Consider the following 21,033-nt stretch of genomic DNA (forward strand, 5'->3'; position numbering starts at 1 on the left):
AGGTGATTACGACAGTGGCCTAAGTAATATACATGTATTTTTTGTTCAGAGACATTTACAGTTTTTGCATTTGACGTATCAACTGAATTTTGTTTAACGACGCAACAAACAACACCAACCAATGATGCAGTTTCTGCTACTTTGTAGAGATAGTTTCAGATTATTGTAACGTCGATAGACGCGACGCAAAATAGCCGATGAACTCGTCTTTTTTAGATTCTTGACATAGGTCACTTTCACAATCATCGACATATATCTAATTGCTCGACTATTCACTATTTACTAAGACTTAACACTATTTAAGTATGCATGTTTATTCCTAAGAAATAAAAATAATTAATTGATTAATAATTAATAATGTTGTAGCTTCCTACACGCAACCATTCATCATTCAGTCGTGCATTCTTGTACTTGAATGAATATATAAATGCAAAAAGTGGAATTGGCCAGTCACGATGCACATCGGAAAATGATTTATGGGATTGTGGAAAAGTACGAACGCCGAGTATAAATACGAATTAAACGGTGTGATCGCGTGAATCACAATTATAGTTAGGGGCAATCAGATTTTTTCTACGCTTGTAGATTAACGAAACAACAATTTATTATTATTTTTATTTAAGTAGCATTTTAAAGCTGCGATAAATCTCTTGGAAAGGTATTTCATCAAAGAGTGCATATTAAAAAAAAAAAAAAAAAAAATTACATGAACCGTCACAGATGCCAAATTGTGCCATACTTAATAAAACATTTAAAGATATAAAAATTACTGAAACGTTTTTAGTTACTTTCTAGAAACTTTTACCCCTTTCAATCTTTATTGAGAAATGTGTTCATCGAATTCTTTACTATTCATAGATATCTCTATAGGCCAAGGTTATGAAAGATTAAGATTCTAAAACAATCAACAGGAAGAACATGATGCGATTACTTGGCTGATAGCTTTTAAACTTCTACGATTCGTACGAATCACATGAAACAGTGATCTCACCATTTTGCTTAAGAATCTCCATAAATTATCAATCAGGTAGACACGAATCAAAAAGAACCGCAGCTGTAGATGTACAATTTACAGTTTTCCTAGTATCTTATTTGACTATCTCTGTATATCATCAAAATGAACACAAATTACATTATTCATAGAAGGGGAAAAGTTCGTTCCTGTGAATTAAGAAGTTGCGCAAGTATTTTCTTTGTATTGTATTATTATTGCATCATTGTGTTATTTTTATTTCCTTGATTTATTTGGTATTATTCTGTATTCTGTTCCTTAAATGTATTAGAACATTTATTTCTTTAATATATAATATTCTACCTTTAAAATCTGGCTAATCGTGATTCTTTAAACTAAATAAAATTGTTTACTATATTATTCTGCATTCATGTTCCAATTTATATTTAGCGGAAGCACATTTCGTCGAATTGAATTTTAAAAATAGTAACGTGTAAATCGTCAAATATTTTCTTAGTTAACAATTCCGAAATCGAGTTATTTCTTGCGAATTATAATTTTGTGAAAATACGCTCTTAACACGAAAAAGATAAATCGTGACACAAACAGTTATAAAAACGATCATGATACTGTAAAAAGCATATTTATTGCATTCATGTAGCGCATTTATGTGAATCATACGCTTATTTAGTATTCTGTCCTTCTCGAGGTCCTCTATACCGTTTACTCATTTTAATATCTATTTCTACATGAGAATGTTTATCTGCCTGTTTATGCTTCTCTATATACGTTTTTCTTTGAAAATAATATCGTAACTTGCGTATTTGAAAATTAATAACAAGCGTTTATCGAACAACCACGGTATTCCAGTTCAGATAACAAATACTGAAACAAAGCCGTTGTAACTTCTAATGATCGTTACTACGAGTCATTTCAACCTTTCACCGATTTCTACCTTTACACATAATAATGACGAATTTATCATCAAGATTGGAATATTCGATTATTTTCTTTTGTAATATTTCATTATTCCACTGGAACATTTTTTAGTAACATTAAGGGATGATAAATTGATATGATGATAAATACAATGTACGACAAATTCGAGATATAGGAAGGAAGAATCGGTAAAACTAACGTAAGTACTAGATCTGGATCCCGATCTACATAATCGTTAGATTACTAGACCTTTTCCAGTGATCTATGAATATGTATATATGCATACTAGGTAATCATTGATTACGATCGAATAAATTATAACATCTACTACGATGTTTCGAAAGTGTCTAACTATTAAATTTATATACCTTAATTCAATTATTATCATTATCTTCTAACATTCTTTTTATCATTACTTACAACAATTATTTGCAAACAATATTATTATTCGCGACATATTTATTTTATCGTTATGTTAAAAAACATCGTTTATTTGAAAACAGCGATCGTTTGCTATTGCATCCAACATCTCGCGAGATAACGATACTCAATTCGACCTTGAGTATTAAAATAAAATGCAATCCTTATTAATTAAAAGAAAAAAAAAAGTTGTTAACAACTATTGTCAGTATATGCATATATGAAGTAAGTCTCTACATCGTAATTTTACATTTTTTCTTAGAAAGGATTATATGAACTTTAAAGACCCATACGAACGTGGATACTAGTTTTCAATCATTTCTGCTCACTTCACAGATATTTTAAATTTAACTTATTATGCAATCGACATAATGGCAAACTCAAGAGTTTTAAATGGAAAACAAAAGGCAATTTTTGTACGTTTTATTTAAAGAGTAATATATATCAAGACAGGAGAAATTACTAAATCTTTGTCAAAAATCACAAGAGAACGTAAGGAGAATTGTCGTCTGTTTCTATGACAGAAAGTTATTTGACAAGTAAAAAGATTCATCAACTTAATGTATATTATCAGCACGCTCTTTTATTACGGAACGTTATATTTTTAGGAGATGTTATTTTTTAACGTCCTTTCTTGGTATCTTGACGTAAAAAGTTTATGCTACATTTTATCAAACATAATACGTTCATTAGGGTCAAACATAGTCTAACTGCTGATGTTATTTAACGCGTTCGAAGAATCGATAGAATAGTTACTTTTCATTTCACTAATCTGTTTGGCACAACGAGAAGGTTATGTTATCGAGATAGTTCGCGTGATGCTTTCAGAAATTCGATATATGCACGTGAACAAACACATTTCACAGGATAGTTTTTAAGATTTGATTATTGGCGTGTATTGTTTTCTGACTCGACACTAATTACATTTCTTTCAGTATCACCTAACTAACTTACGACCGATTTTGTGATAATCGATAAAGCGAAAAACGAGTACACTGAATTCACTTGAAAACAACATTACAGTGTGCATGAACGCGTGAAACTGGAATTCCCACGGAAAAACCAAAAATATGAAGTTGTAATGGTAGTAGGTAAATGGAAAAGGATGGGGAGGAGGCTCATCGCATTACTCGTAATGTTATATAATTGCTTTGAAGTAGTGCGTGTATAAAGATCGATGGCTATAAAAGCAGTAAGATGAAAGATCCGATGCACAGTGTGATCTGAGAGTTTCGAGCTCTCCACAATGGATCACGAAACAACTAGGAGTTTTAGGGGCTTGCTCCTACTTCTCCTTATTACAGTCGTATCGGCTGCACCAACTACAGGTGAGAAAATATATATTGCATGTTCATATATGCAAACCTCTTAGAGAACCTAACAATAATCTTTTTAAGAAGCTTAATTTTCTATTTTATCCGCATTGCATTCTAAAGTCAGTGGAAGCGATATAAACGAGGTTGTTATATCGGTCAAACGTTAAAGTTTACATGTTTGAAAATTTAAGTTAAGTTATTTTAGGGAAGATGAAGTTTTCTAGCCTTATCCAAGACCGTACAACGTTAACTCAGAACTACTTCTTTCTTTCAAATAGGTAGGAATCTTTGACAGTTGTTGTCACGGGACATGTACAATATACGGCTGTGAGTGCGGTTAAATCAATCGGTGTGTTCGTTTAACCATTTAACGTTTTAATTTACGACTTCACTGTATCGCTTCTACCGGCTGTACGTTGCCTGTATTCTTTTGTTTAATAGAAGGTGTAGAATAATCTGTAGTATTTAAGAGGTTTTACATCATCATTTTGTTCTATATAACGTCATGTTATAAAAATTCTGTTTAAGATGAGAAGATGAAAAGTGTTTTATTGTATCATTTTTATCACATATATAGTTGAAATGAAGGTACATAGTAATCGCTTTTTTGTAACAAACCTTTAGAAGAATTATCGACTGCAGTAATACCTTCCAATGAGGAGGATACTACTTTATCGACCGAACTTAAGCCTCCTCCTTATCCGCAAAAAGAAGAACACCAGTATATGGTTTTCGTTATAAATATTTTTGGATTGAAAAATGCTAGTGGTGAAACTTCTGAAGAAATGTTTACAAATGAAGTCATCCAACATGTTCCAGAGCTAACAGGTAACTAAAAACGAATTACACTTTACGTGAAATATAAAAAAGGAAAAGAAGAAAAGCGTAAAAAATTGATTAACTTAAAGTTTCGTGCATAGCTAACGAAATAGTGTACAAAGTAATAAAACTGTCAAACGCATGTATTGTATTTGATATTGTATGATACATTATATTAACATTACGATGATACGTAATATTAATATTCTATAACATTTAAATTAAATATTAAATATATATATTATCAATTAAACATATAAAATATATTCAATTTTATTCAATTCTGGAAATGTAGAAGTTAATATTAAGAAATTTTGAATTTAATCACGTATCTCAATTCTTACAAGCATCAATCTTTCAGTTTCATAGTTACCTAAATTATAATCTTACTCCCTGCCATGATATGTGTTAATGATTAATAGAATACTATTCCACGTAAAACAATAATGAACTGATTTACATCTATGATTTATGATTCTTTGACAGCTATGCACGATAGAAACAATTGAGATATCATATATATTATGAAGAAAGTAATTACTATGAACTAACTATAATTCAATTAAAATAGATCCATTGACAACTGTACTACTAATCTTCGAGGTAGACGAAAATGAGGAAGACACTGGTGTACCAGTGGATCTGGATGAAGTTGCAGATGAATTAAGAGATGAAGAGGGTTTGAACGTTGAAAAAATGAATAATACCGGTGAAGCCAAACTTATTAAAGTGAAGCTTTATAAAAATGATATAGGAAACTTATATCCATTCAAAACAAAATTAAATGAATTAAGCAAAAGTCGTAAGAAGAGAACATTGTGCGTCAAATGTGGGGGAGGCGGATATCCTGGTGGTGGACTTGGAGGCGGATTCGGAGGTGGTGGCGGATTTGGAGGTGGCGGAGGATTCGGAGGTGGAGGTGGATTAGGTGGTGGTGGAGGAGGATATCCTGGAGGAGGATACAACAAAGGAGGCTGCGGGTCTGGAGGATGTGGAGGAGGTGGATATCCTGGTGGAGGTGGAGGATATCCTGGTGGAGGAGGAGGTGGATATCCTGGTGGAGGTGGAGGATATCCTGGTGGAGGAGGAGGTGGATATCCTGGTGGAGGTGGAGGTGGATATCCTGGTGGTGGGGGAGGATACCCTGGAGGAGGAGGACATAACGGAGGAGGTTACGGAGGTCATCCGAACAGCGGAGGAGGTAGGACACAATTTAATGTTATTTTATTTTTTTAAACACTGATTATCTGTGAATTATATAGATTACGTAGATTTAAAATTTCGCTTAACACGTTCGGTGTCTCGTGTAACATACGTTTGTGTGTATCCTTTTTTCTATTATATTTTCGTATTAAAAACATTTGAATATATTGAAGTTTATATTAAACGAATTTAACCAGAATATACATCCACAAAAAAATATATTTACTTGATGAAATAATAAAAAATAAAAAATAACATGTTAATATCACATTCCATTGTTTCGGTACTACAACAAATCGACAAAAGGCATTAAATGTTAAACGTAACAAATTGATATAGATATTATAAGAATATAACTACTTATTTTATAAATTATTCAGTAATAAATATTAGCTGTATCACCTGTTACTACAAATATCAATGTTGGTGCAAAGTTATTGATGTAACAGAGCCCTTTACTATAATAAGGATACACAAAATGATCGCACGATTTGAACCATATTTCAACGTGTTGGAATTGAAACAATAACCAAAAATAACAAATTACCGTTAATCGTAAGAATGAACGATATAGTATAGTAGGCTTCAGCTACTTGGTATTTGAAATTTAACAGGTTCATAATTTCGCAACTTATCAAATAAGCGTTAATTGCAATTGCGTTACTGATGCTTCAGATTTTTATGCATGCGATTTATAACATATTAACAGCATTGTGAGCATACGCGCAATTATACTATGCTGTGGTACAATGATTATTATTATGTATTAATGAAAGCATATGGTATATCTATATACTATATATTTTATATTGTTCTGAAACTATTACGAAAAGATACAATGCATTTAATGAAGCTATATAACAAAGTAATAACGCATCGCTTCCGCTTCTAACGCTGGGTGATTTTTATAGGATATCAAAAAATAGACACTATACCCGTTATTGTTATACCGGTTGCAGGCGGTGGATATCCATCTGGCGGCGGTGGTTGCAGCACATGGTATAGTATTAAATTATCTCTTAAAATATTGTAGTATCTAAGAGTATCAACAAATAAGAAACAGAGAAGAAGAAATTTCATAATAAGTATTTACCAAATTTACTTGCAACTCATTGAATTTTTCGTTATACTATTATTTTTGCTTATCTTATTCGTATTGTTGTTAACTGCCATCGACTGCTCATTTGATACTGCTATCTTTTTTTATTGGTAAAAACGATTTTATACCGAAGTTATCGAAATAGGCTTTCCAAATTATACTTTAGATTAGGTCTTTATATAGGATGTTTCAGGGTTTAACTGCCAAACTTTATCATAGTATTTTATGGATATAACATAACAAAAATATATAAGTCATTTACAGCCTTGTAATAGCGATACGAAAGGGAATAATAAGAACACGTTACAGTTACTACACTATACTATAAATAAGAATAGGTTTACAATCAACATGGTCATTGACTGCTAACATTGCATTTCAAAATATTGACTGTTCCTATCGATACAAAACTGACAGCATCAACTTGAATTTATTTCTTCTCAATGAACCGTTCACCACACTCATGAAGATTTGTTTGTTTTATTATTCTTGTGTAAAGTTATGCAAGTTACATAAAAATCCAATTATTTTTCTCACATTATGTATTTTTATTATAATTTTTTGAAGAAGCTTCAAATGATTTATGTTTACATAACATTTTCTGTTCGATTATTAAACTTTGGAACAACCTGTATATTTTAAATAAATCAGAAAATAATAGAACATTAAAAAGCAACGAAGAACAATAAAAATTGTAGTGCAGAGAACATTCGACCAGAGAAAATGCATCTGAAGATTAATATTTTATGCAAGATACACCATCATCATTAGTAGATAGAAATGAAAGAGGAATATTTCTGCACTGAATAATAAATAGAAAAAAATTCTAGCATAAAACTTTGATAAATGAGTTTTCGAAAAACAAATGACTTTATTGGGTATGCATACGTTTAATTAGAACTTCATTTCACAATTTTCTGCGAACTATTTCTACTTGAGTACATTTGTATACATCGATAAGAGTTTTCAAGGCACGAAGGAGGAGACTGTTTCAATATTTGAAAAGCTACAAACACGATATCCGGTATAGACACTGCGTAAATCTCTTAACTGTCCTTCTTTCTTTGACTTGACAGGAGCGTAACGTTGTTTCTACTTTTGTTCTAATTGATGGTAAACCAAGATAATTAAATTAAAACTTGTGTTCAATTATATTAAGCAAATAGTCAAACTTTTCTACGAAAATTCTGACATAATCTCTATAGCATTTTCCATTTTCTATACTTAACTCTTTTAAGAGAGCACCAAATATGACAGGATGACGTCTTTCAACAATCCCACTTTGTAAAGTTGACTTTTCGTTTTTAATATATTGTTCTGTAGAACTTCTAACTTTTCTAAGAAGTTTAAATTCAACCTGACTGAACTGAACGAGGCTCCATTTAAACTAAATTATTTTTGTCTGAAAAATAACAAATATGAATTAAAAAATCATATTGCCCATTCTAATGAAAGTTATATTAAAGTAGTAAAAGTTATATTATTATATAATACCATTTTCGAAATATTTGAAATAACATCTTGTGATTTTATATTATTGTAGTGGCGGTGGTGGAAATTCATATGCTTCAGCTTCAGCGAAAGCAGGTTCCAGCTGGTATGTATTAAACTTCCATTACTTATTCAATACTATATGTTGTGTTAATTATTTACTGTTGGTCATAACACAATTCTCTATTTTCAGGGGGAAATAAACCAAATAGAATATAACAACGAAGATGTTTTAAGTTATATGCTGCCCAAAATATTCGCAAAAAATTCAACGACTTTTATAACATATACGTGGAATCATATTCAATTAGTTTGTTACAACGTAACGTTCGTCATCTTAATCGCCGATTTATGTAACATGTATCAAGTACCGAATAAATGAAAAAATAGTAAACAGGTTTGCTTTTAATAAAATCTCAGGATTTCCAGGAAATAATCGCAGGTTCTATTCCTGATTGATGTTCATCGTTAAAAGGGGAGAGCGCAACGCGTTAACGAGCATCATTTTACATGCTGTGTGCATTGCACGTTACCTTTAATGCGTGTTGGTCTATTAATTTCTACGATCTACGAGGTACCTGTATTTATGATAATCAGATAATCGATCATCGGTACTGCGAAATCTTTAACTCGACCCTGCGTTGACCTTGAAAGGCTGTTGCCATTCTCGAGGAAAATCTAGTTAGACAAAGAAAAACAGAATTGTTTTTGTTGCTCTGTTAAAATCATAAAGTAGTAGATACCACGTCACGTCACAATAATTAACCCAACAATGATCAAAGAACGAAGTATAATTATTCTGAACAGCTGCAACTTGAAGCAAGATATTGAACCGAGTAGTGATTACTATTACTAATATAATCCGTGATAAAGTGGAAGACCGGTTTAATTACGCCTCCGATACCACGACTCTATATTGAATCTGCGTGAAGACTGGATGAAAATACCTGCTCATTTATGAAACTTCATTTACACGCGAACTATTCGTTTTCGTTTGCTCAAAATGCGGGCGCCATGCACGTCCTTACGTACTTGTACTTATTTGTTCTTTTACATATGTTGCATTAAAGAAAATTATGAATGAGAAAATTATATCTTCGCTAGTTTGCTTTGATAGATTTAATATAAATGCGATAGATTATTTAAAAATTTGACCAATATAAAAGAAAAAAAGATAATTTACTACTTCTTCTTCGTCCAGCTCCTGTACGATTTTTATACCGACTCTTATACCGTGTTACAAATTTTTCCGTCTCTTAAATGATAATTTTCTTCTATGAAGAAACGGTATTTTGAAAAATTGCATCTTTATATTACTCAATAATTAATAAACACAAATATTAATAAACACTTGGTTAATAGTTCACAATTCGTTGCAATTGATGATATAATACGTTCGATAATCAAGACATTAGCGACACGCTATAGTTTCTAAAGGAGTGACATTAACATCTAGATAGCTATTTCAGTACTAAGCATGCAATATACATTTGCACGGCGATAATTAATGTCACACGCAAGGTAAAACAGAGATGAATAATTACACGCGTCGAACGTTGATAGATAGGCACGATTCAATTTCATGTAATTACTAAAAGAAACGAGTGTGCTGTTACTGTGGCATGGTCTAAACTGTGCACATTATATCGCTGGCTATGGTTGTATACATCTTGCAAGTAGCAAGTCCATGCTGTAATTATGGCGCGAGTTGGGTGAACATAACGGTAAGGTTTCGATTCTTTTCTCTATTTTTCCAAGACTGTCAGGAAGGAATGAGCACGCGCGCGCGTGCGGAACGAAATCCGCGCCGAAACGAAGTCAAATCTCCGAGACTAGGTGATAGGTTCCGTGCTGCTGCGAATACGTGATCCGTATCCGTAGTTTCAAGTTGTGATCACACGCTTTCTCATCATTTACCTCATCGAACATTAGTATGAAAATAAACAAAAATTTATTTGATCTATACGTTCAGAAACGTCGAACGTGTTTCGATAGTACAAAAATAAAAAAAAAAAAAAAATGTACCATGTTAACCGTTCATGAAATTTTAAGTCTGCTTTCGTTTTCAACGTGCAGTGTACTATTTCCATAAACTAATTTAGAAAATGTAAGTATTGCGAGCATGAAGAAAGAACAGAATAAGTAACGGGTTCAAAAATTACAGCAGCATTAAATACAACAATTACGTAGCAATATAAGGAAACAATTACCGTATAAATGAAATGAAAGTTTGGTAAGTTTGGTAGAACAGATTTTTTGTGTGATCCTGTAATATAATATAAATTACGACTGGTAAACGAATTAGTATGAAATAATAAAGAATTAAAATTTTATGAATTATTTATTCATATAAGTATTGTAATTTATCTTTAGATTTTCATCGATATTTCAAATTCCTAGTATGCATTGGATAAGATTCCCCGAAGAATCAGGTAATACATTACTCGAAGTAGCAAATGTAAATAACTGCATTTATTGTATAGACGTTTTGTTTTCACTTTTCTGTAGCTAATGTATCTATCAGCGATAAATCTGAAGGTTTCTATTTAACTACATTTATTTTTTTCGCATATTTGTTATAATAGCAACTGAGAAAAATCAAGAAGAAATTAAATTAAATTCACTAAACCGTACTTTAATATTTTATTTATATATTTGTATATCATGCAGACTGAATGATGTTACTATTTGCGCTAAAAAATTGCGATTTATTATTTTGTAGCCTGTCCTTTAAAAGTTATGGCGCTTCTTATCTATCTATAGCTTAATCGATGAACTATCATATACATTTTGTAAAATATTGATATGTGAAATAATAATCAAACAATATCAAATACGATTATTTTGATATTGAAAATTATTACAGAGTTATTGTATGGTTATTATATAATTTGTTGCACAGCTTTATTTAAAATTATTGCATTTCTTACAAAGGATTTTTCATTTAGATCCTAATTATGTTTATTTTCTCTTTAAACATCTTATGTTACGAGTTACAAGTATTTGTTTCTTAAATGTCACTTTCCTTCTAAGTTACATTCATAATTCCATATGTATCAATTTAATTTGTATGATATTTCTCTTAGTCGATTAACTATAGCGTTGCGTAATATTTATTCTATTTATAAATACTTAAACATTGATATTCCAATTATAATGCGTTTCAACTCTGAGATTTATATTTTAAATTCACCGCTGCATAATTGTCATCGATAAAAACGGAAACAGCACAAATTCTTAAAATACATTAAAGTACATACAATTCGTACGTGCAATTTTACAACAAAAATCATTGAAACTGATCGATCGCATTGATTGAAATCATACAATCAGTTCGTAAATAAGTTATATCAAATTTTGAATGATGTAAAAAATTTCGAACTTAAAATACACTTAATTATCATATTAGCAGAGATCCAACAGGACTTCATAAGAAGCGAAGTGAAAATGTGGGTCTGCAGGTCGTTGAATACCTAGTGACTTCCATCAAAGTCTCAATCATGAGTAGTGCTTTGCCAGTCTTCTTCTTCAGCATTTTCTTCTTCATGATCTGCAAGTATTTTCCGGTCGTTGACCGTCGCCGACGGCAAACGGCCCTCGAGGTCTTCTGGACGAGGAGTGCAATGAGGAAAAACTGGGCGAACAAGGGGCAAATCGTAAAAACTTACTCCGACCAGTGAAATAATCAGACCTCGGTTTCTCCTTCGATCTGTTCGAAAACAACGTTACCTGTATCAAAATTTTGTACACGTTGCGTCACAGAAATAAAAATCTTTCTGTGCTTTACTGCTATTTCCAGTTCTTAACACACACATCTCTGTTTTTTTAATATTGAAATTTATTAAAATAATCGTACGTTACAATTTACTTGTAAATTTATGTGTACATCCACAGAATTGTAAAATAGTTCAAATAACATCTCAATAATCGAATCAAATAAAATTATTCCCTCGCGCAAGAAGAATTTATTTTTATAATTCATACTCTCATTAATAATTAAATTACGTTAAATCAGTTAGTATTTAAAAAATCAATATTTTATAGTAATTATTAGTGATAAAATTAATACAAAATTTCAGTTTCATTATTTCGTGATAAATGTTATCAGTGATTTACGTAAAGAGAAATAGAGTTTTATTTATTATAAACTTGAAATGAAATTTCGTTTGCTACAGTAATAATCGTTTTTAAAACAGAAGTTTGAGATATACAATAATTCAAATGAAATTTTATATAGGCATTAATATTATATAAGCATTAATTCTGATTTTTATATCGTTAATAATGTTCTTATTTTAATAAATGACAAATTTTACATATTAATTATTTGTAATTTTTGAAATATTGTAGAATTTAATTTGGACTGTCAACAATACCAGCATGAAAGTATGCGTAAGATATAACACGAACGTTTAAATTTCAAACAGTATCAAAATTTATACAATTAATTACATGTATTTATATAACATTCCATATTTTGCGTTATAAAGAAGCAAATTACTGTAGTGATGGTCATAGTAGAAACAGTAGTGGTCAATAACTGGTAGGTACTTATAAGAAAGTATAGTAATATTTCATTATAGCGTTTCATGATTAATATCTACTAACTAAAATATTACATCAATATTAAGTGACTAAATCACGAGTCAAAAACATAAGAACTGATCATATTTTTAATTTATTAAACGGGAACGAAAATTAGTTTAAAATATAGTTGACTGGATCCAGTAAACGTGTGATTAATTGCTTTCTGTGAGAGCTGCACCTTGCAGTTTCACTGTTACACTTCCATGATTCCTTGCATGAATAATTTATCTAGATGATAAGCCGGTCTTCGAAACGTGCGTGTTGGATTCGTTCTGATTTTTACGCATTACAGTATCGAGACGATAAATTCAGTCATTTGTAAGAGTAATTGGTTTTCGTTAAATCGGCGAAGTTATGTGGTGCGTCGAAATAGACAGGAATACTGCTGACCCACTTTATAGCCTGTTATTTCGATGATTTTTTGCTGGCGATAATGAAACAGTAGTAAACACTAAAAATCATAGTTAACGCTAGCGTGATTTGATGATTATACATGCATAATCCTGACGCATAAATAATAGGTAAACGTGGAAAAACCTTGACTTAAATCAGTTTAATCATCCTCTTTTTCCTTTTGTATATTATTTAAATACGATATTTACATATTGTACACAACGTTTTCATTGACAAGTCATTAGCCAAGTATAATATTGATTAATGATTCATTAGTCAAGTATACCATTGACTAATGATTTTAAATAACTGTCTTGTTGGAAAAACAAAAGCCGCGTTTACAGTTACAAACACGTTGTTATCTTATTTTTTTTTTTTTGCGATACTTATGAAAAATATCTTTAAAAATCTGAAACATATCAAATCAGAAATGGGATCAAAATTATCTTAATAACGTAGAAATATTCTTTTAATCATGAATCATCGGTATTACTCACTGCTATTACAGGTTTAAGGAAAGGAATGTATATATATATATATTCCTTAAACCTGTAACACCAGTGAGTAATATATATATATAACTATATAGCAGAGTTATATGTCAGAAATTTATACAATATAATAGAAAATGGAATAAATAGAAAATGGAATTGTCCAAAATGAAAGTTGGAATTATTATTTTCGAAGTCATATACGTAGACTATTTTTTGTAATGTTGCGTTTCTATGATTAATATGTAATCTTTGCGATTCAAGTGGTAGTCACCTAAAGCAACAGATTTCATAAATTATATTATTATTGGCGCATATCAATAGGAATAGCATTCTACCTTTCGGTCAGAATCTTCTACAGACGACGTAATATACACGACGATTTATATAACTGTCGCCAGACTTTCAATGTTCTCGTATAACGCAGACATCAGCAATCTAAATGCTAAACTGGTACCATTTCATGTTGTATTATTTTGTAAACGTCCCGATAATAATTGCACACGAGATAAGATACAAGTTGTACAAAGTGAAATATTGTTAGATCGATGACGGGAGTTTTTATAAAACGTCAATTTCCCTTTTATGCGACTGGAACCAGGGTTACTTAAGTTTGTTGATGATTGCAAAACGACAAGGCTTTAATTTAATCCTCAGCAGTTTTTTAGGGTCGTAAAACGAAACCGGTTGCATCCAGCTGGAATATACATAGAAAAGTCTAACCGCTAGAACCGTACACATTCTCATGAAGATGTTCCTTTTCGTGAGAGGAATCGCATCCAGTTCGCGCAACGGCGTCCATAAAAAGTTAAAACAGTTCTTTCGAAAAACGTCGTTTCGATTCGCAAGGAATCGATAATACATTTTTATATAACAACTCCGCCTGATTCTACAGTATAGTAAGAATTGTCAATATGCTTCTGTTTGCCAATTGTAACCGAAGTAGTCGTGCCACATTTCACAATACACGTTTGACACGAAAATTAATATGCGATGGCCGAATTAATTTCATTTGATTTGAAAACATGCGAAGAATCGATGATTCATTCCTATTGTAGACACCTGTTCGAACATCTATTTCTTCCTATCTATCTTTACTCGAATTTTACTTAATATTTTTCGCGTTTATATTTTTCAACTCTACGTTTAAGATATCATTTTTCTCATAGATATATTCTCAGGTAAAAGTATCAAATTTTCTAATCAATTTACGAGGGATTAGTCGAAAATTAAATAATATGTTTAATATATAATTATCATTTAAACGACAGGTAGCATTTATACGAAACCGGTTTTCTATAGGAATATTCTTTATCGCTGGTTTAATACGAGGTAAGTAACTTCCACTACAAAAATACGTTACAAAAAAATTTCGTAGGCAATACAATTTTTTTCCGAAAATAATGTTAAGAGCTAATACGAACGACCCACTAAACCAGAATTCTAACTGTGTCAATACGCGAGATTATGCACGCATATACATCCGGCAATATAGCGCTTAGTAGCAGCTCATCACTTACGCCCTTCTTCGACACGTACGAGCGGAAAAGGGGACGTCGATCGATGATGATACACGTTACTCGCGCTGACTGGTACATACTTACGAGCATTGTAAAATGGAAAGTGACGCAACTTTTTAATAATCCAGTCTTCGCAAATCCATTAATTGCTAAGGAACGTTGAGTTACATAGACTAATCTTCCTTGTCATAACATCGATCGTGAATAAACCACTCTACCTCTATTTTGATAGCGATTTTAACAAAGTTGAACTATGGTACAAAGGAAAAACATTTCTTAAGGCAGTCAGTATCAATATGACTATTGCTTTTTGTACAAAACGATATTAGGAAAGATTCAATACCTCATGAGGTATCAGTTTAGTTGTGACTTTTCTTTTTACTTTGAATGTACGGAAGTATAATTGCTAATGTATGTGTTGTAAAATTCATCATAAAAATAAACTAGAAAGTGGTATATATACGGGTGGTATCTATAATTGTTATCATGCATATGTTGCCATAGAAAGAGTTTACTTAAGGTGGACATGCGAGTCTTTGTACATTGAGTGGTGATCCTGACCTTTCGTTCAGGATATATTGTTGCCCTGGGGCTTAATCGTCACAATAAGATAGCACTAAAATTAAAAAGCAGTTTATTTTTAGAATCATATCGCATGATTGTATACAATTTTATCGAATGAAGTAAAATATAAGAATAAATATACGAACAACAAGTTAGCACTATACATAGCTTAATGTTCCGCGTAAAAACACAACTCGATTTTATACGAAAATTAGATGTATCAATATTTGGTTATATACAATGTTAGCAATAATTACCTGACGTAAATAAGAACTTAATTTTTTCTGATATTTAAACGATTGAAATTTTATTTTAAAAGCGTCATTTTTTACAGGGAATTATCATAGGATTTCTTGTGCTAAAATCTATTGTAAACAAAAAGGGGTTAATAGAACTACTATATAATTTCTTGTAATTGTGACATTTGAGATTAAGAATTATACTTTACAGTATGCACGAGCTCAAGTAAAATTTTCCAGAATCTTAAAAGTAGCCTTAAAGTTTATAGAAAAACGATATATGATTATAATAAAGACTGCTAAATTATAGCTATATTTCACAGTCAACTAATTGCTAGGTTTCATAATTATTTGAGTTACGATTCTCCTAATAATAATATTTATTGTAAAATATTGATACTTCTATTCTATGGTTTGATAGTAGTGTAAATACTACCTTTTCAGCCATACATGTAATTCAAAATTCCAAGTTTATTGTGTATCTATGATTTTCCTATAGTATATTTTAATTAATTGTAATACTTAATTAATGTACGCTATAATCAAACGTAACTAGAATTTTTGAAAAAAGAAACAGCTTAAACAATACAGGATCTCTGTGAAACGATGACCTCTAAAAAGAAAAGATTATATATATGTAAGTTTGTATAGGTATCGTTAATACCGGATTAATTAAAGGACGAAAAGGTGATCTGGTAATATAAAAAAAGTTTACTCAGCACTCAGACAAAAAAGCAATAAGCTAACGGTAGCTACGAATCTAAACACTTGTTAAGCAAACCTTAATATCTCGAATAGTATCTAAGTAACTGATATTGGGTATTTAAAACGTCCTGCTTGACAAAACTGTTCACTTGACCATCCTTTTTTCTTTTTTCTTACTTTGATATCAAGATTATAATTTCCTGTAAAGTAAAATATATTATGTGTAAGTATAAATCTCTGTATAATATACATACGTGTATAGTACATACTTGTATTTATTTTCGCTTATTTCTATTATTAACTATGAAAATAGAAGGAAAGTTACGAGCAAGTCATTCTTTAAGTAAGGAATTTTATTAGAAAAAAGTTAAATAACTATTATGATAAATATATGTTCCTATAAATATACCTGAAACATAGAAAAATTTAAAAATAAAATTACGCAAGAAATATGTATGTAGATTTCATAAACAAGTTTCATCAAACGAATCTACGATTGCAATTTATTAATACTTATCACACGTCGATCAATATTGGCCTTCGATTCGTAAGATTTACGCACTATCGATCTTCGAATCGGACTCACTTGAACGATCAGGAAGAAGAAGACTCAAGGTCGAAGATCTCTGGCAGTCTTGCGGGGTACGATTACCTGCGCGAAGAGATCGAATCTATTCTTAACAGCAGCACATTTCGCGAGCGAAAGAGCGCACGAAGGTTTCTTCAACCTTCTCCTTTAACCAACAATCCTACGTTTGAACTTTTCGTTTTTTCCATTTCTAAAAAATGTTTCAAGCGCATAGAACACGAAACTTCGACAGATTATTAGAAAAAAATCGCAGCTACCAAATTATAACATACCTTTTTAAATGTTTACAAAAAAGCACTCTTGATGGACGAATGATTAACGTTCGTTAATTTATTTTCAAGCGATCGAATTTTTTGATGTTCAACGACGGCATACTATTTTTGTGGAACACGCAGCTCAGCCTATTAGTCTCTTGTTCAATGAAACAAAATCCTAGTAAGAGGATAAAAACGAATGCGGTTAAGTTACAAAACCCGGTTCTATATACCGGTGAATTTCCTAGAAAGCAGCAAGAGAATGTCCGAATAGGCTTCGTTGTTAGGTCGTCTCGATTGCCGAAAGTGAAGGAAGATTTGACTTTTTGCTCCGATATTAACGGAACGGCGTTAACCCCGAGGGGCCTCTCGGTAGTACAGACCGAAGGGGTAGAGGGGAACGTAGATATAAAGGAGAGAGCCCCGTGCTCCAGGGGCTTAGTACCGTTCAAAGATGCAGGCTGCTGAGATGATGCGTGGTACCAGGACCGTCTACAATCTTGTGTTTCTAATATCTCTCTCGATTGCTTATGTCCGTGAGTAGAAGGAATTTTTGAAATTCCCGCGTGAACCAAGCGTGTATTCAAATCTACATGGTGCTTATTATAAATTGTTACGGGAACAAGTGTTAAGTTGTTTGTGTGCCTTCGGGATATTTGTGATTCGAGTAGCGATCAAATGATTAATGGAATTCATCGATATCATGGGAAGCAAGTGTATAGACGAAATAGCTAATAGCGGGCAAAAGTGTGTTGAATATTTGTTTAAATATCGTTCGTCCTTGGTAAACTATGACGGATCGGAGTTTATATTTTGCGCAAAATATTTGCTTATTTTGATTGGTACAATTTGCCCACGGGTTTCCTATTTCATATAATACTCAAAAATAACTATACGTATGTCGCTTATCAATTATCAATAATACAATGTGATTCGCAATTATAAAAAATAAATTACACATGCATGACACGCGCGAGTATTTTTTGTAATACAAGACTAGTGCACGCTGTCACATCGCATTATAGTATTATAAATTATCGTTTGTCAAAATGCTTCGTTCCGATATCAATTTACTTTTGGTTTTTCATTCGATCCTAATTTCTTCTAGATTCCTATCCACTCCAAGTATTACCTGTCATCCCAGGCTATATTCCGGTTTATATACGGCATGGTGATCAACCATTGGAGGAAATAAATCCTGCCTTAGCCGAGGCATTTCACGAAGGACCAAGCTTATCCAAGGTGACTAATCCACTTGAATAATTTAACGATAAACAATAAAAATTTGTAAAAAGAGAATTATGATTGTAATAGATAATAGCATTTTACGAACTAATTCTTCTTTACTGGTCGAAATTAATAAGCATAACTGTAGTATCGAAAAATTACTACAACACAAGTTACTTTTTTAAATAATTCCAGCTTTTTATTTCACTCGTTGCAATGCGATGGCAATCGCGATATTTGAATGTAAATTCGTAAAATGTCAAAATCTTTCCTTTAATTGTTGTTACAGAAAACCGATTTAGATAATACTTCTGATTTTCCGGCTATTATTCTTGAGGAAGGCGAAATTAATAAGTACAACGATCACCCTGTAAAAATTAGACAAATGAGCAGTCTTTTTAATCCTAAAGATGAAAAGAATAGCAAATTAACAGAGGGCGATGTAAAAAGACATCGAGAGAAACACGTAAAGAAAATAATTGCTTCAAAACCTGTGGTTAAAGTATGAATCTCATTTATTTCGTATGTTTTTCATGTTGTTAAAATATAAATCAGGAAAACACCAAAAAACATAATTGCTCTTTTTCTAAATCATATAATATTGATTAATTTCTAACACTTTTCTTACCGAAAATGGATATTGCTTCATGATGGTAATATGCGCATTAACAACGGATGATGCGAGAGTGCGGAAAAAATATTACCGCCAGTTCGATTAATCGTAGTAATTGCTTTTATATCCTATATATTTTCACCTGACACCTGCGTAAATGGTTAATCTTAGGGAGAGATCAATGACTCATTAAATCGTCTGTTCTTTTCATTTATTCTATCATAATACATTAATAGCGATAAACTAATGCTTCAATGATCATCTCAAATAACTTGAAAAACAAAATTGAACAAAAATTCATTCGTGTAAACCTTTGATCACAAATTACGTATATACATACATGTACACATTGATTAGGTACATAAACTGTATCTATACACTTGCATCGATGGAAGTTATTACTCTCGAGTACATGAAAGACATAAGTCTAATATATGCTAACAAGAAAGATATTCCTAGAATCAATCAAAAAAGAAATGTTTAGAAGTGCTTCTTTCTCAAATTGGATATGTCAAAACTATATTAAAAAAATTCATGTTTCACGCTTCATAATTACCAACATTGCCGAACGTGTTATTGCTACATATACTAAGTCATGTGAGGGTTTCGTCTGAAATCAGAACACAAACAAAAATTAAAGTACTTCTAATCATTAATCTTTTTGAAAGAAATAAATTATATCGGTTCTAACGGAACATACAGTTGTAAGAAATATTCGTAAATCCTATCACTGAAGTATTAGAAGAAAATTATAAATTAGTAGCTAACGAACAATTACGAATCTGTATCGATATCTTTTCTATTGTAATTAGTAAAATATATACGGAAGATTGCAAAACGAAATATGATTTCTTTGTGAATATTCTGTAAATATAAAATATGCAATTGAAGTTAAATTTACAAAGGGCAACTTACAATCCTCATTTTGAAAAATATAAGTTATAACGATTTCATTTAAAATATAGTAGTTATCATTCTGTAGTAAAACGAATTCAAAACTATTATTCAAATGTGTGTACAATTGGCAAAATTAATATTTTATTTTTAAGGTTAATCCATTAACTGAAGAAGAAAAAGCAGATCTTGAAAACTTACGAACTGATATCGGGGAAGGAATAACAAATTTAGATAATATACACGATTCCAATTTGCATCTTTTAACATCGACTTTGGATAAATCGAATCAGGAAACTAACGAACGAATTTCTAGTGGAACTAAATTGAACGATCGAATCATCACCGACGATTCATCGTCAATATCTAAGGATCTTGCGCAACATCTTACTGAAGAAAGTCATCCGACAACTCAACTCACGATAAATGATAAACCACCTGTCAAGGAACAACCACTTTCGAATGTTTCGTCCAATGTTCAAAAAACAACCCATTCATCAAAAACGTTACCGACACCAGAAGAAGGACGAACAGAGAATCGATCTAGGAAATTCGAAGTGAAGATGATAATATGATCGGACTTAAGATGATAAGATGATAATATAGCATTTATAGTGAGATTTATTTATAGCAATATGAACAATGTAGAATTATGTGATAAAACTTGTCCAATGGATTTTAAGATTCAAATGTTTATTGTCAAGTGTTACAAATCGAA

The 21,033-nt window shown here is 31.4% G+C and overlaps 2 protein-coding genes across 5 annotated transcripts; both read left to right on the forward strand.

The window, feature by feature from the left end:
* Positions 1 to 3,481: 3,481 nt before the first annotated feature.
* LOC117205137 (heterogeneous nuclear ribonucleoprotein A3 homolog 2-like) lies at positions 3,482 to 8,626 on the forward strand. Of its 4 annotated transcripts, XM_033443250.1 has the most exons (7): positions 3,482 to 3,639; positions 4,252 to 4,455; positions 5,018 to 5,446; positions 5,492 to 5,647; positions 6,561 to 6,648; positions 8,292 to 8,345; positions 8,433 to 8,619. In XM_033443250.1, the coding sequence occupies exons 1-7, from the start codon at positions 3,558 to 3,560 to the stop codon at positions 8,440 to 8,442; spliced, it is 1,023 nt and encodes a 340-aa protein (XP_033299141.1). In that variant the 5' UTR covers positions 3,482 to 3,557; the 3' UTR covers positions 8,443 to 8,619. The 4 variants fall into 4 exon arrangements, with proteins under 4 accessions (XP_033299141.1, XP_033299142.1, XP_033299140.1 ...); XM_033443251.1 differs by having other exon boundaries at positions 5,018 to 5,647; positions 6,609 to 6,648; positions 8,433 to 8,626; XM_033443249.1 differs by having other exon boundaries at positions 5,018 to 5,647.
* Positions 8,627 to 17,990: 9,364 nt separating this feature from the next.
* Positions 17,991 to 21,011, forward strand: LOC117205140. Its single transcript, XM_033443255.1, has 4 exons — positions 17,991 to 18,117; positions 18,690 to 18,823; positions 19,098 to 19,310; positions 20,471 to 21,011. The coding sequence occupies exons 1-4, from the start codon at positions 18,036 to 18,038 to the stop codon at positions 20,888 to 20,890; spliced, it is 849 nt and encodes a 282-aa protein (XP_033299146.1). The 5' UTR covers positions 17,991 to 18,035; the 3' UTR covers positions 20,891 to 21,011.
* The last annotated feature ends 22 nt before the right edge of the window (positions 21,012 to 21,033 follow it).

This window comes from Bombus bifarius, unplaced genomic scaffold (assembly GCF_011952205.1).
Source record: "Bombus bifarius isolate JDL3187 unplaced genomic scaffold, Bbif_JDL3187 scf7180000007987, whole genome shotgun sequence".
Taxonomy (NCBI): domain Eukaryota; kingdom Metazoa; phylum Arthropoda; class Insecta; order Hymenoptera; family Apidae; genus Bombus; species Bombus bifarius.

Bases quoted from the DNA above. Each gene is read 5' to 3' on its own strand.
- LOC117205137 (XM_033443249.1), top strand. From the start codon at position 3,558: ATGGATCACGAAACAACTAGGAGTTTTAGGGGCTTGCTCCTACTTCTC. The intron at 3,640-4,251 runs GTGAGAAAATAT...ACAAACCTTTAG, and splicing joins ATCGGCTGCACCAACTACAG to AAGAATTATCGACTGCAGTA. The intron at 5,648-6,560 runs GTAGGACACAAT...TGATTTTTATAG, and splicing joins TCATCCGAACAGCGGAGGAG to GATATCAAAAAATAGACACT.
- LOC117205140 (XM_033443255.1), top strand. From the start codon at position 18,036: ATGCAGGCTGCTGAGATGATGCGTGGTACCAGGACCGTCTACAATCTT. The intron at 18,824-19,097 runs GTGACTAATCCA...TTGTTGTTACAG, and splicing joins AAGGACCAAGCTTATCCAAG to AAAACCGATTTAGATAATAC. The intron at 19,311-20,470 runs GTATGAATCTCA...TTTATTTTTAAG, and splicing joins CTTCAAAACCTGTGGTTAAA to GTTAATCCATTAACTGAAGA.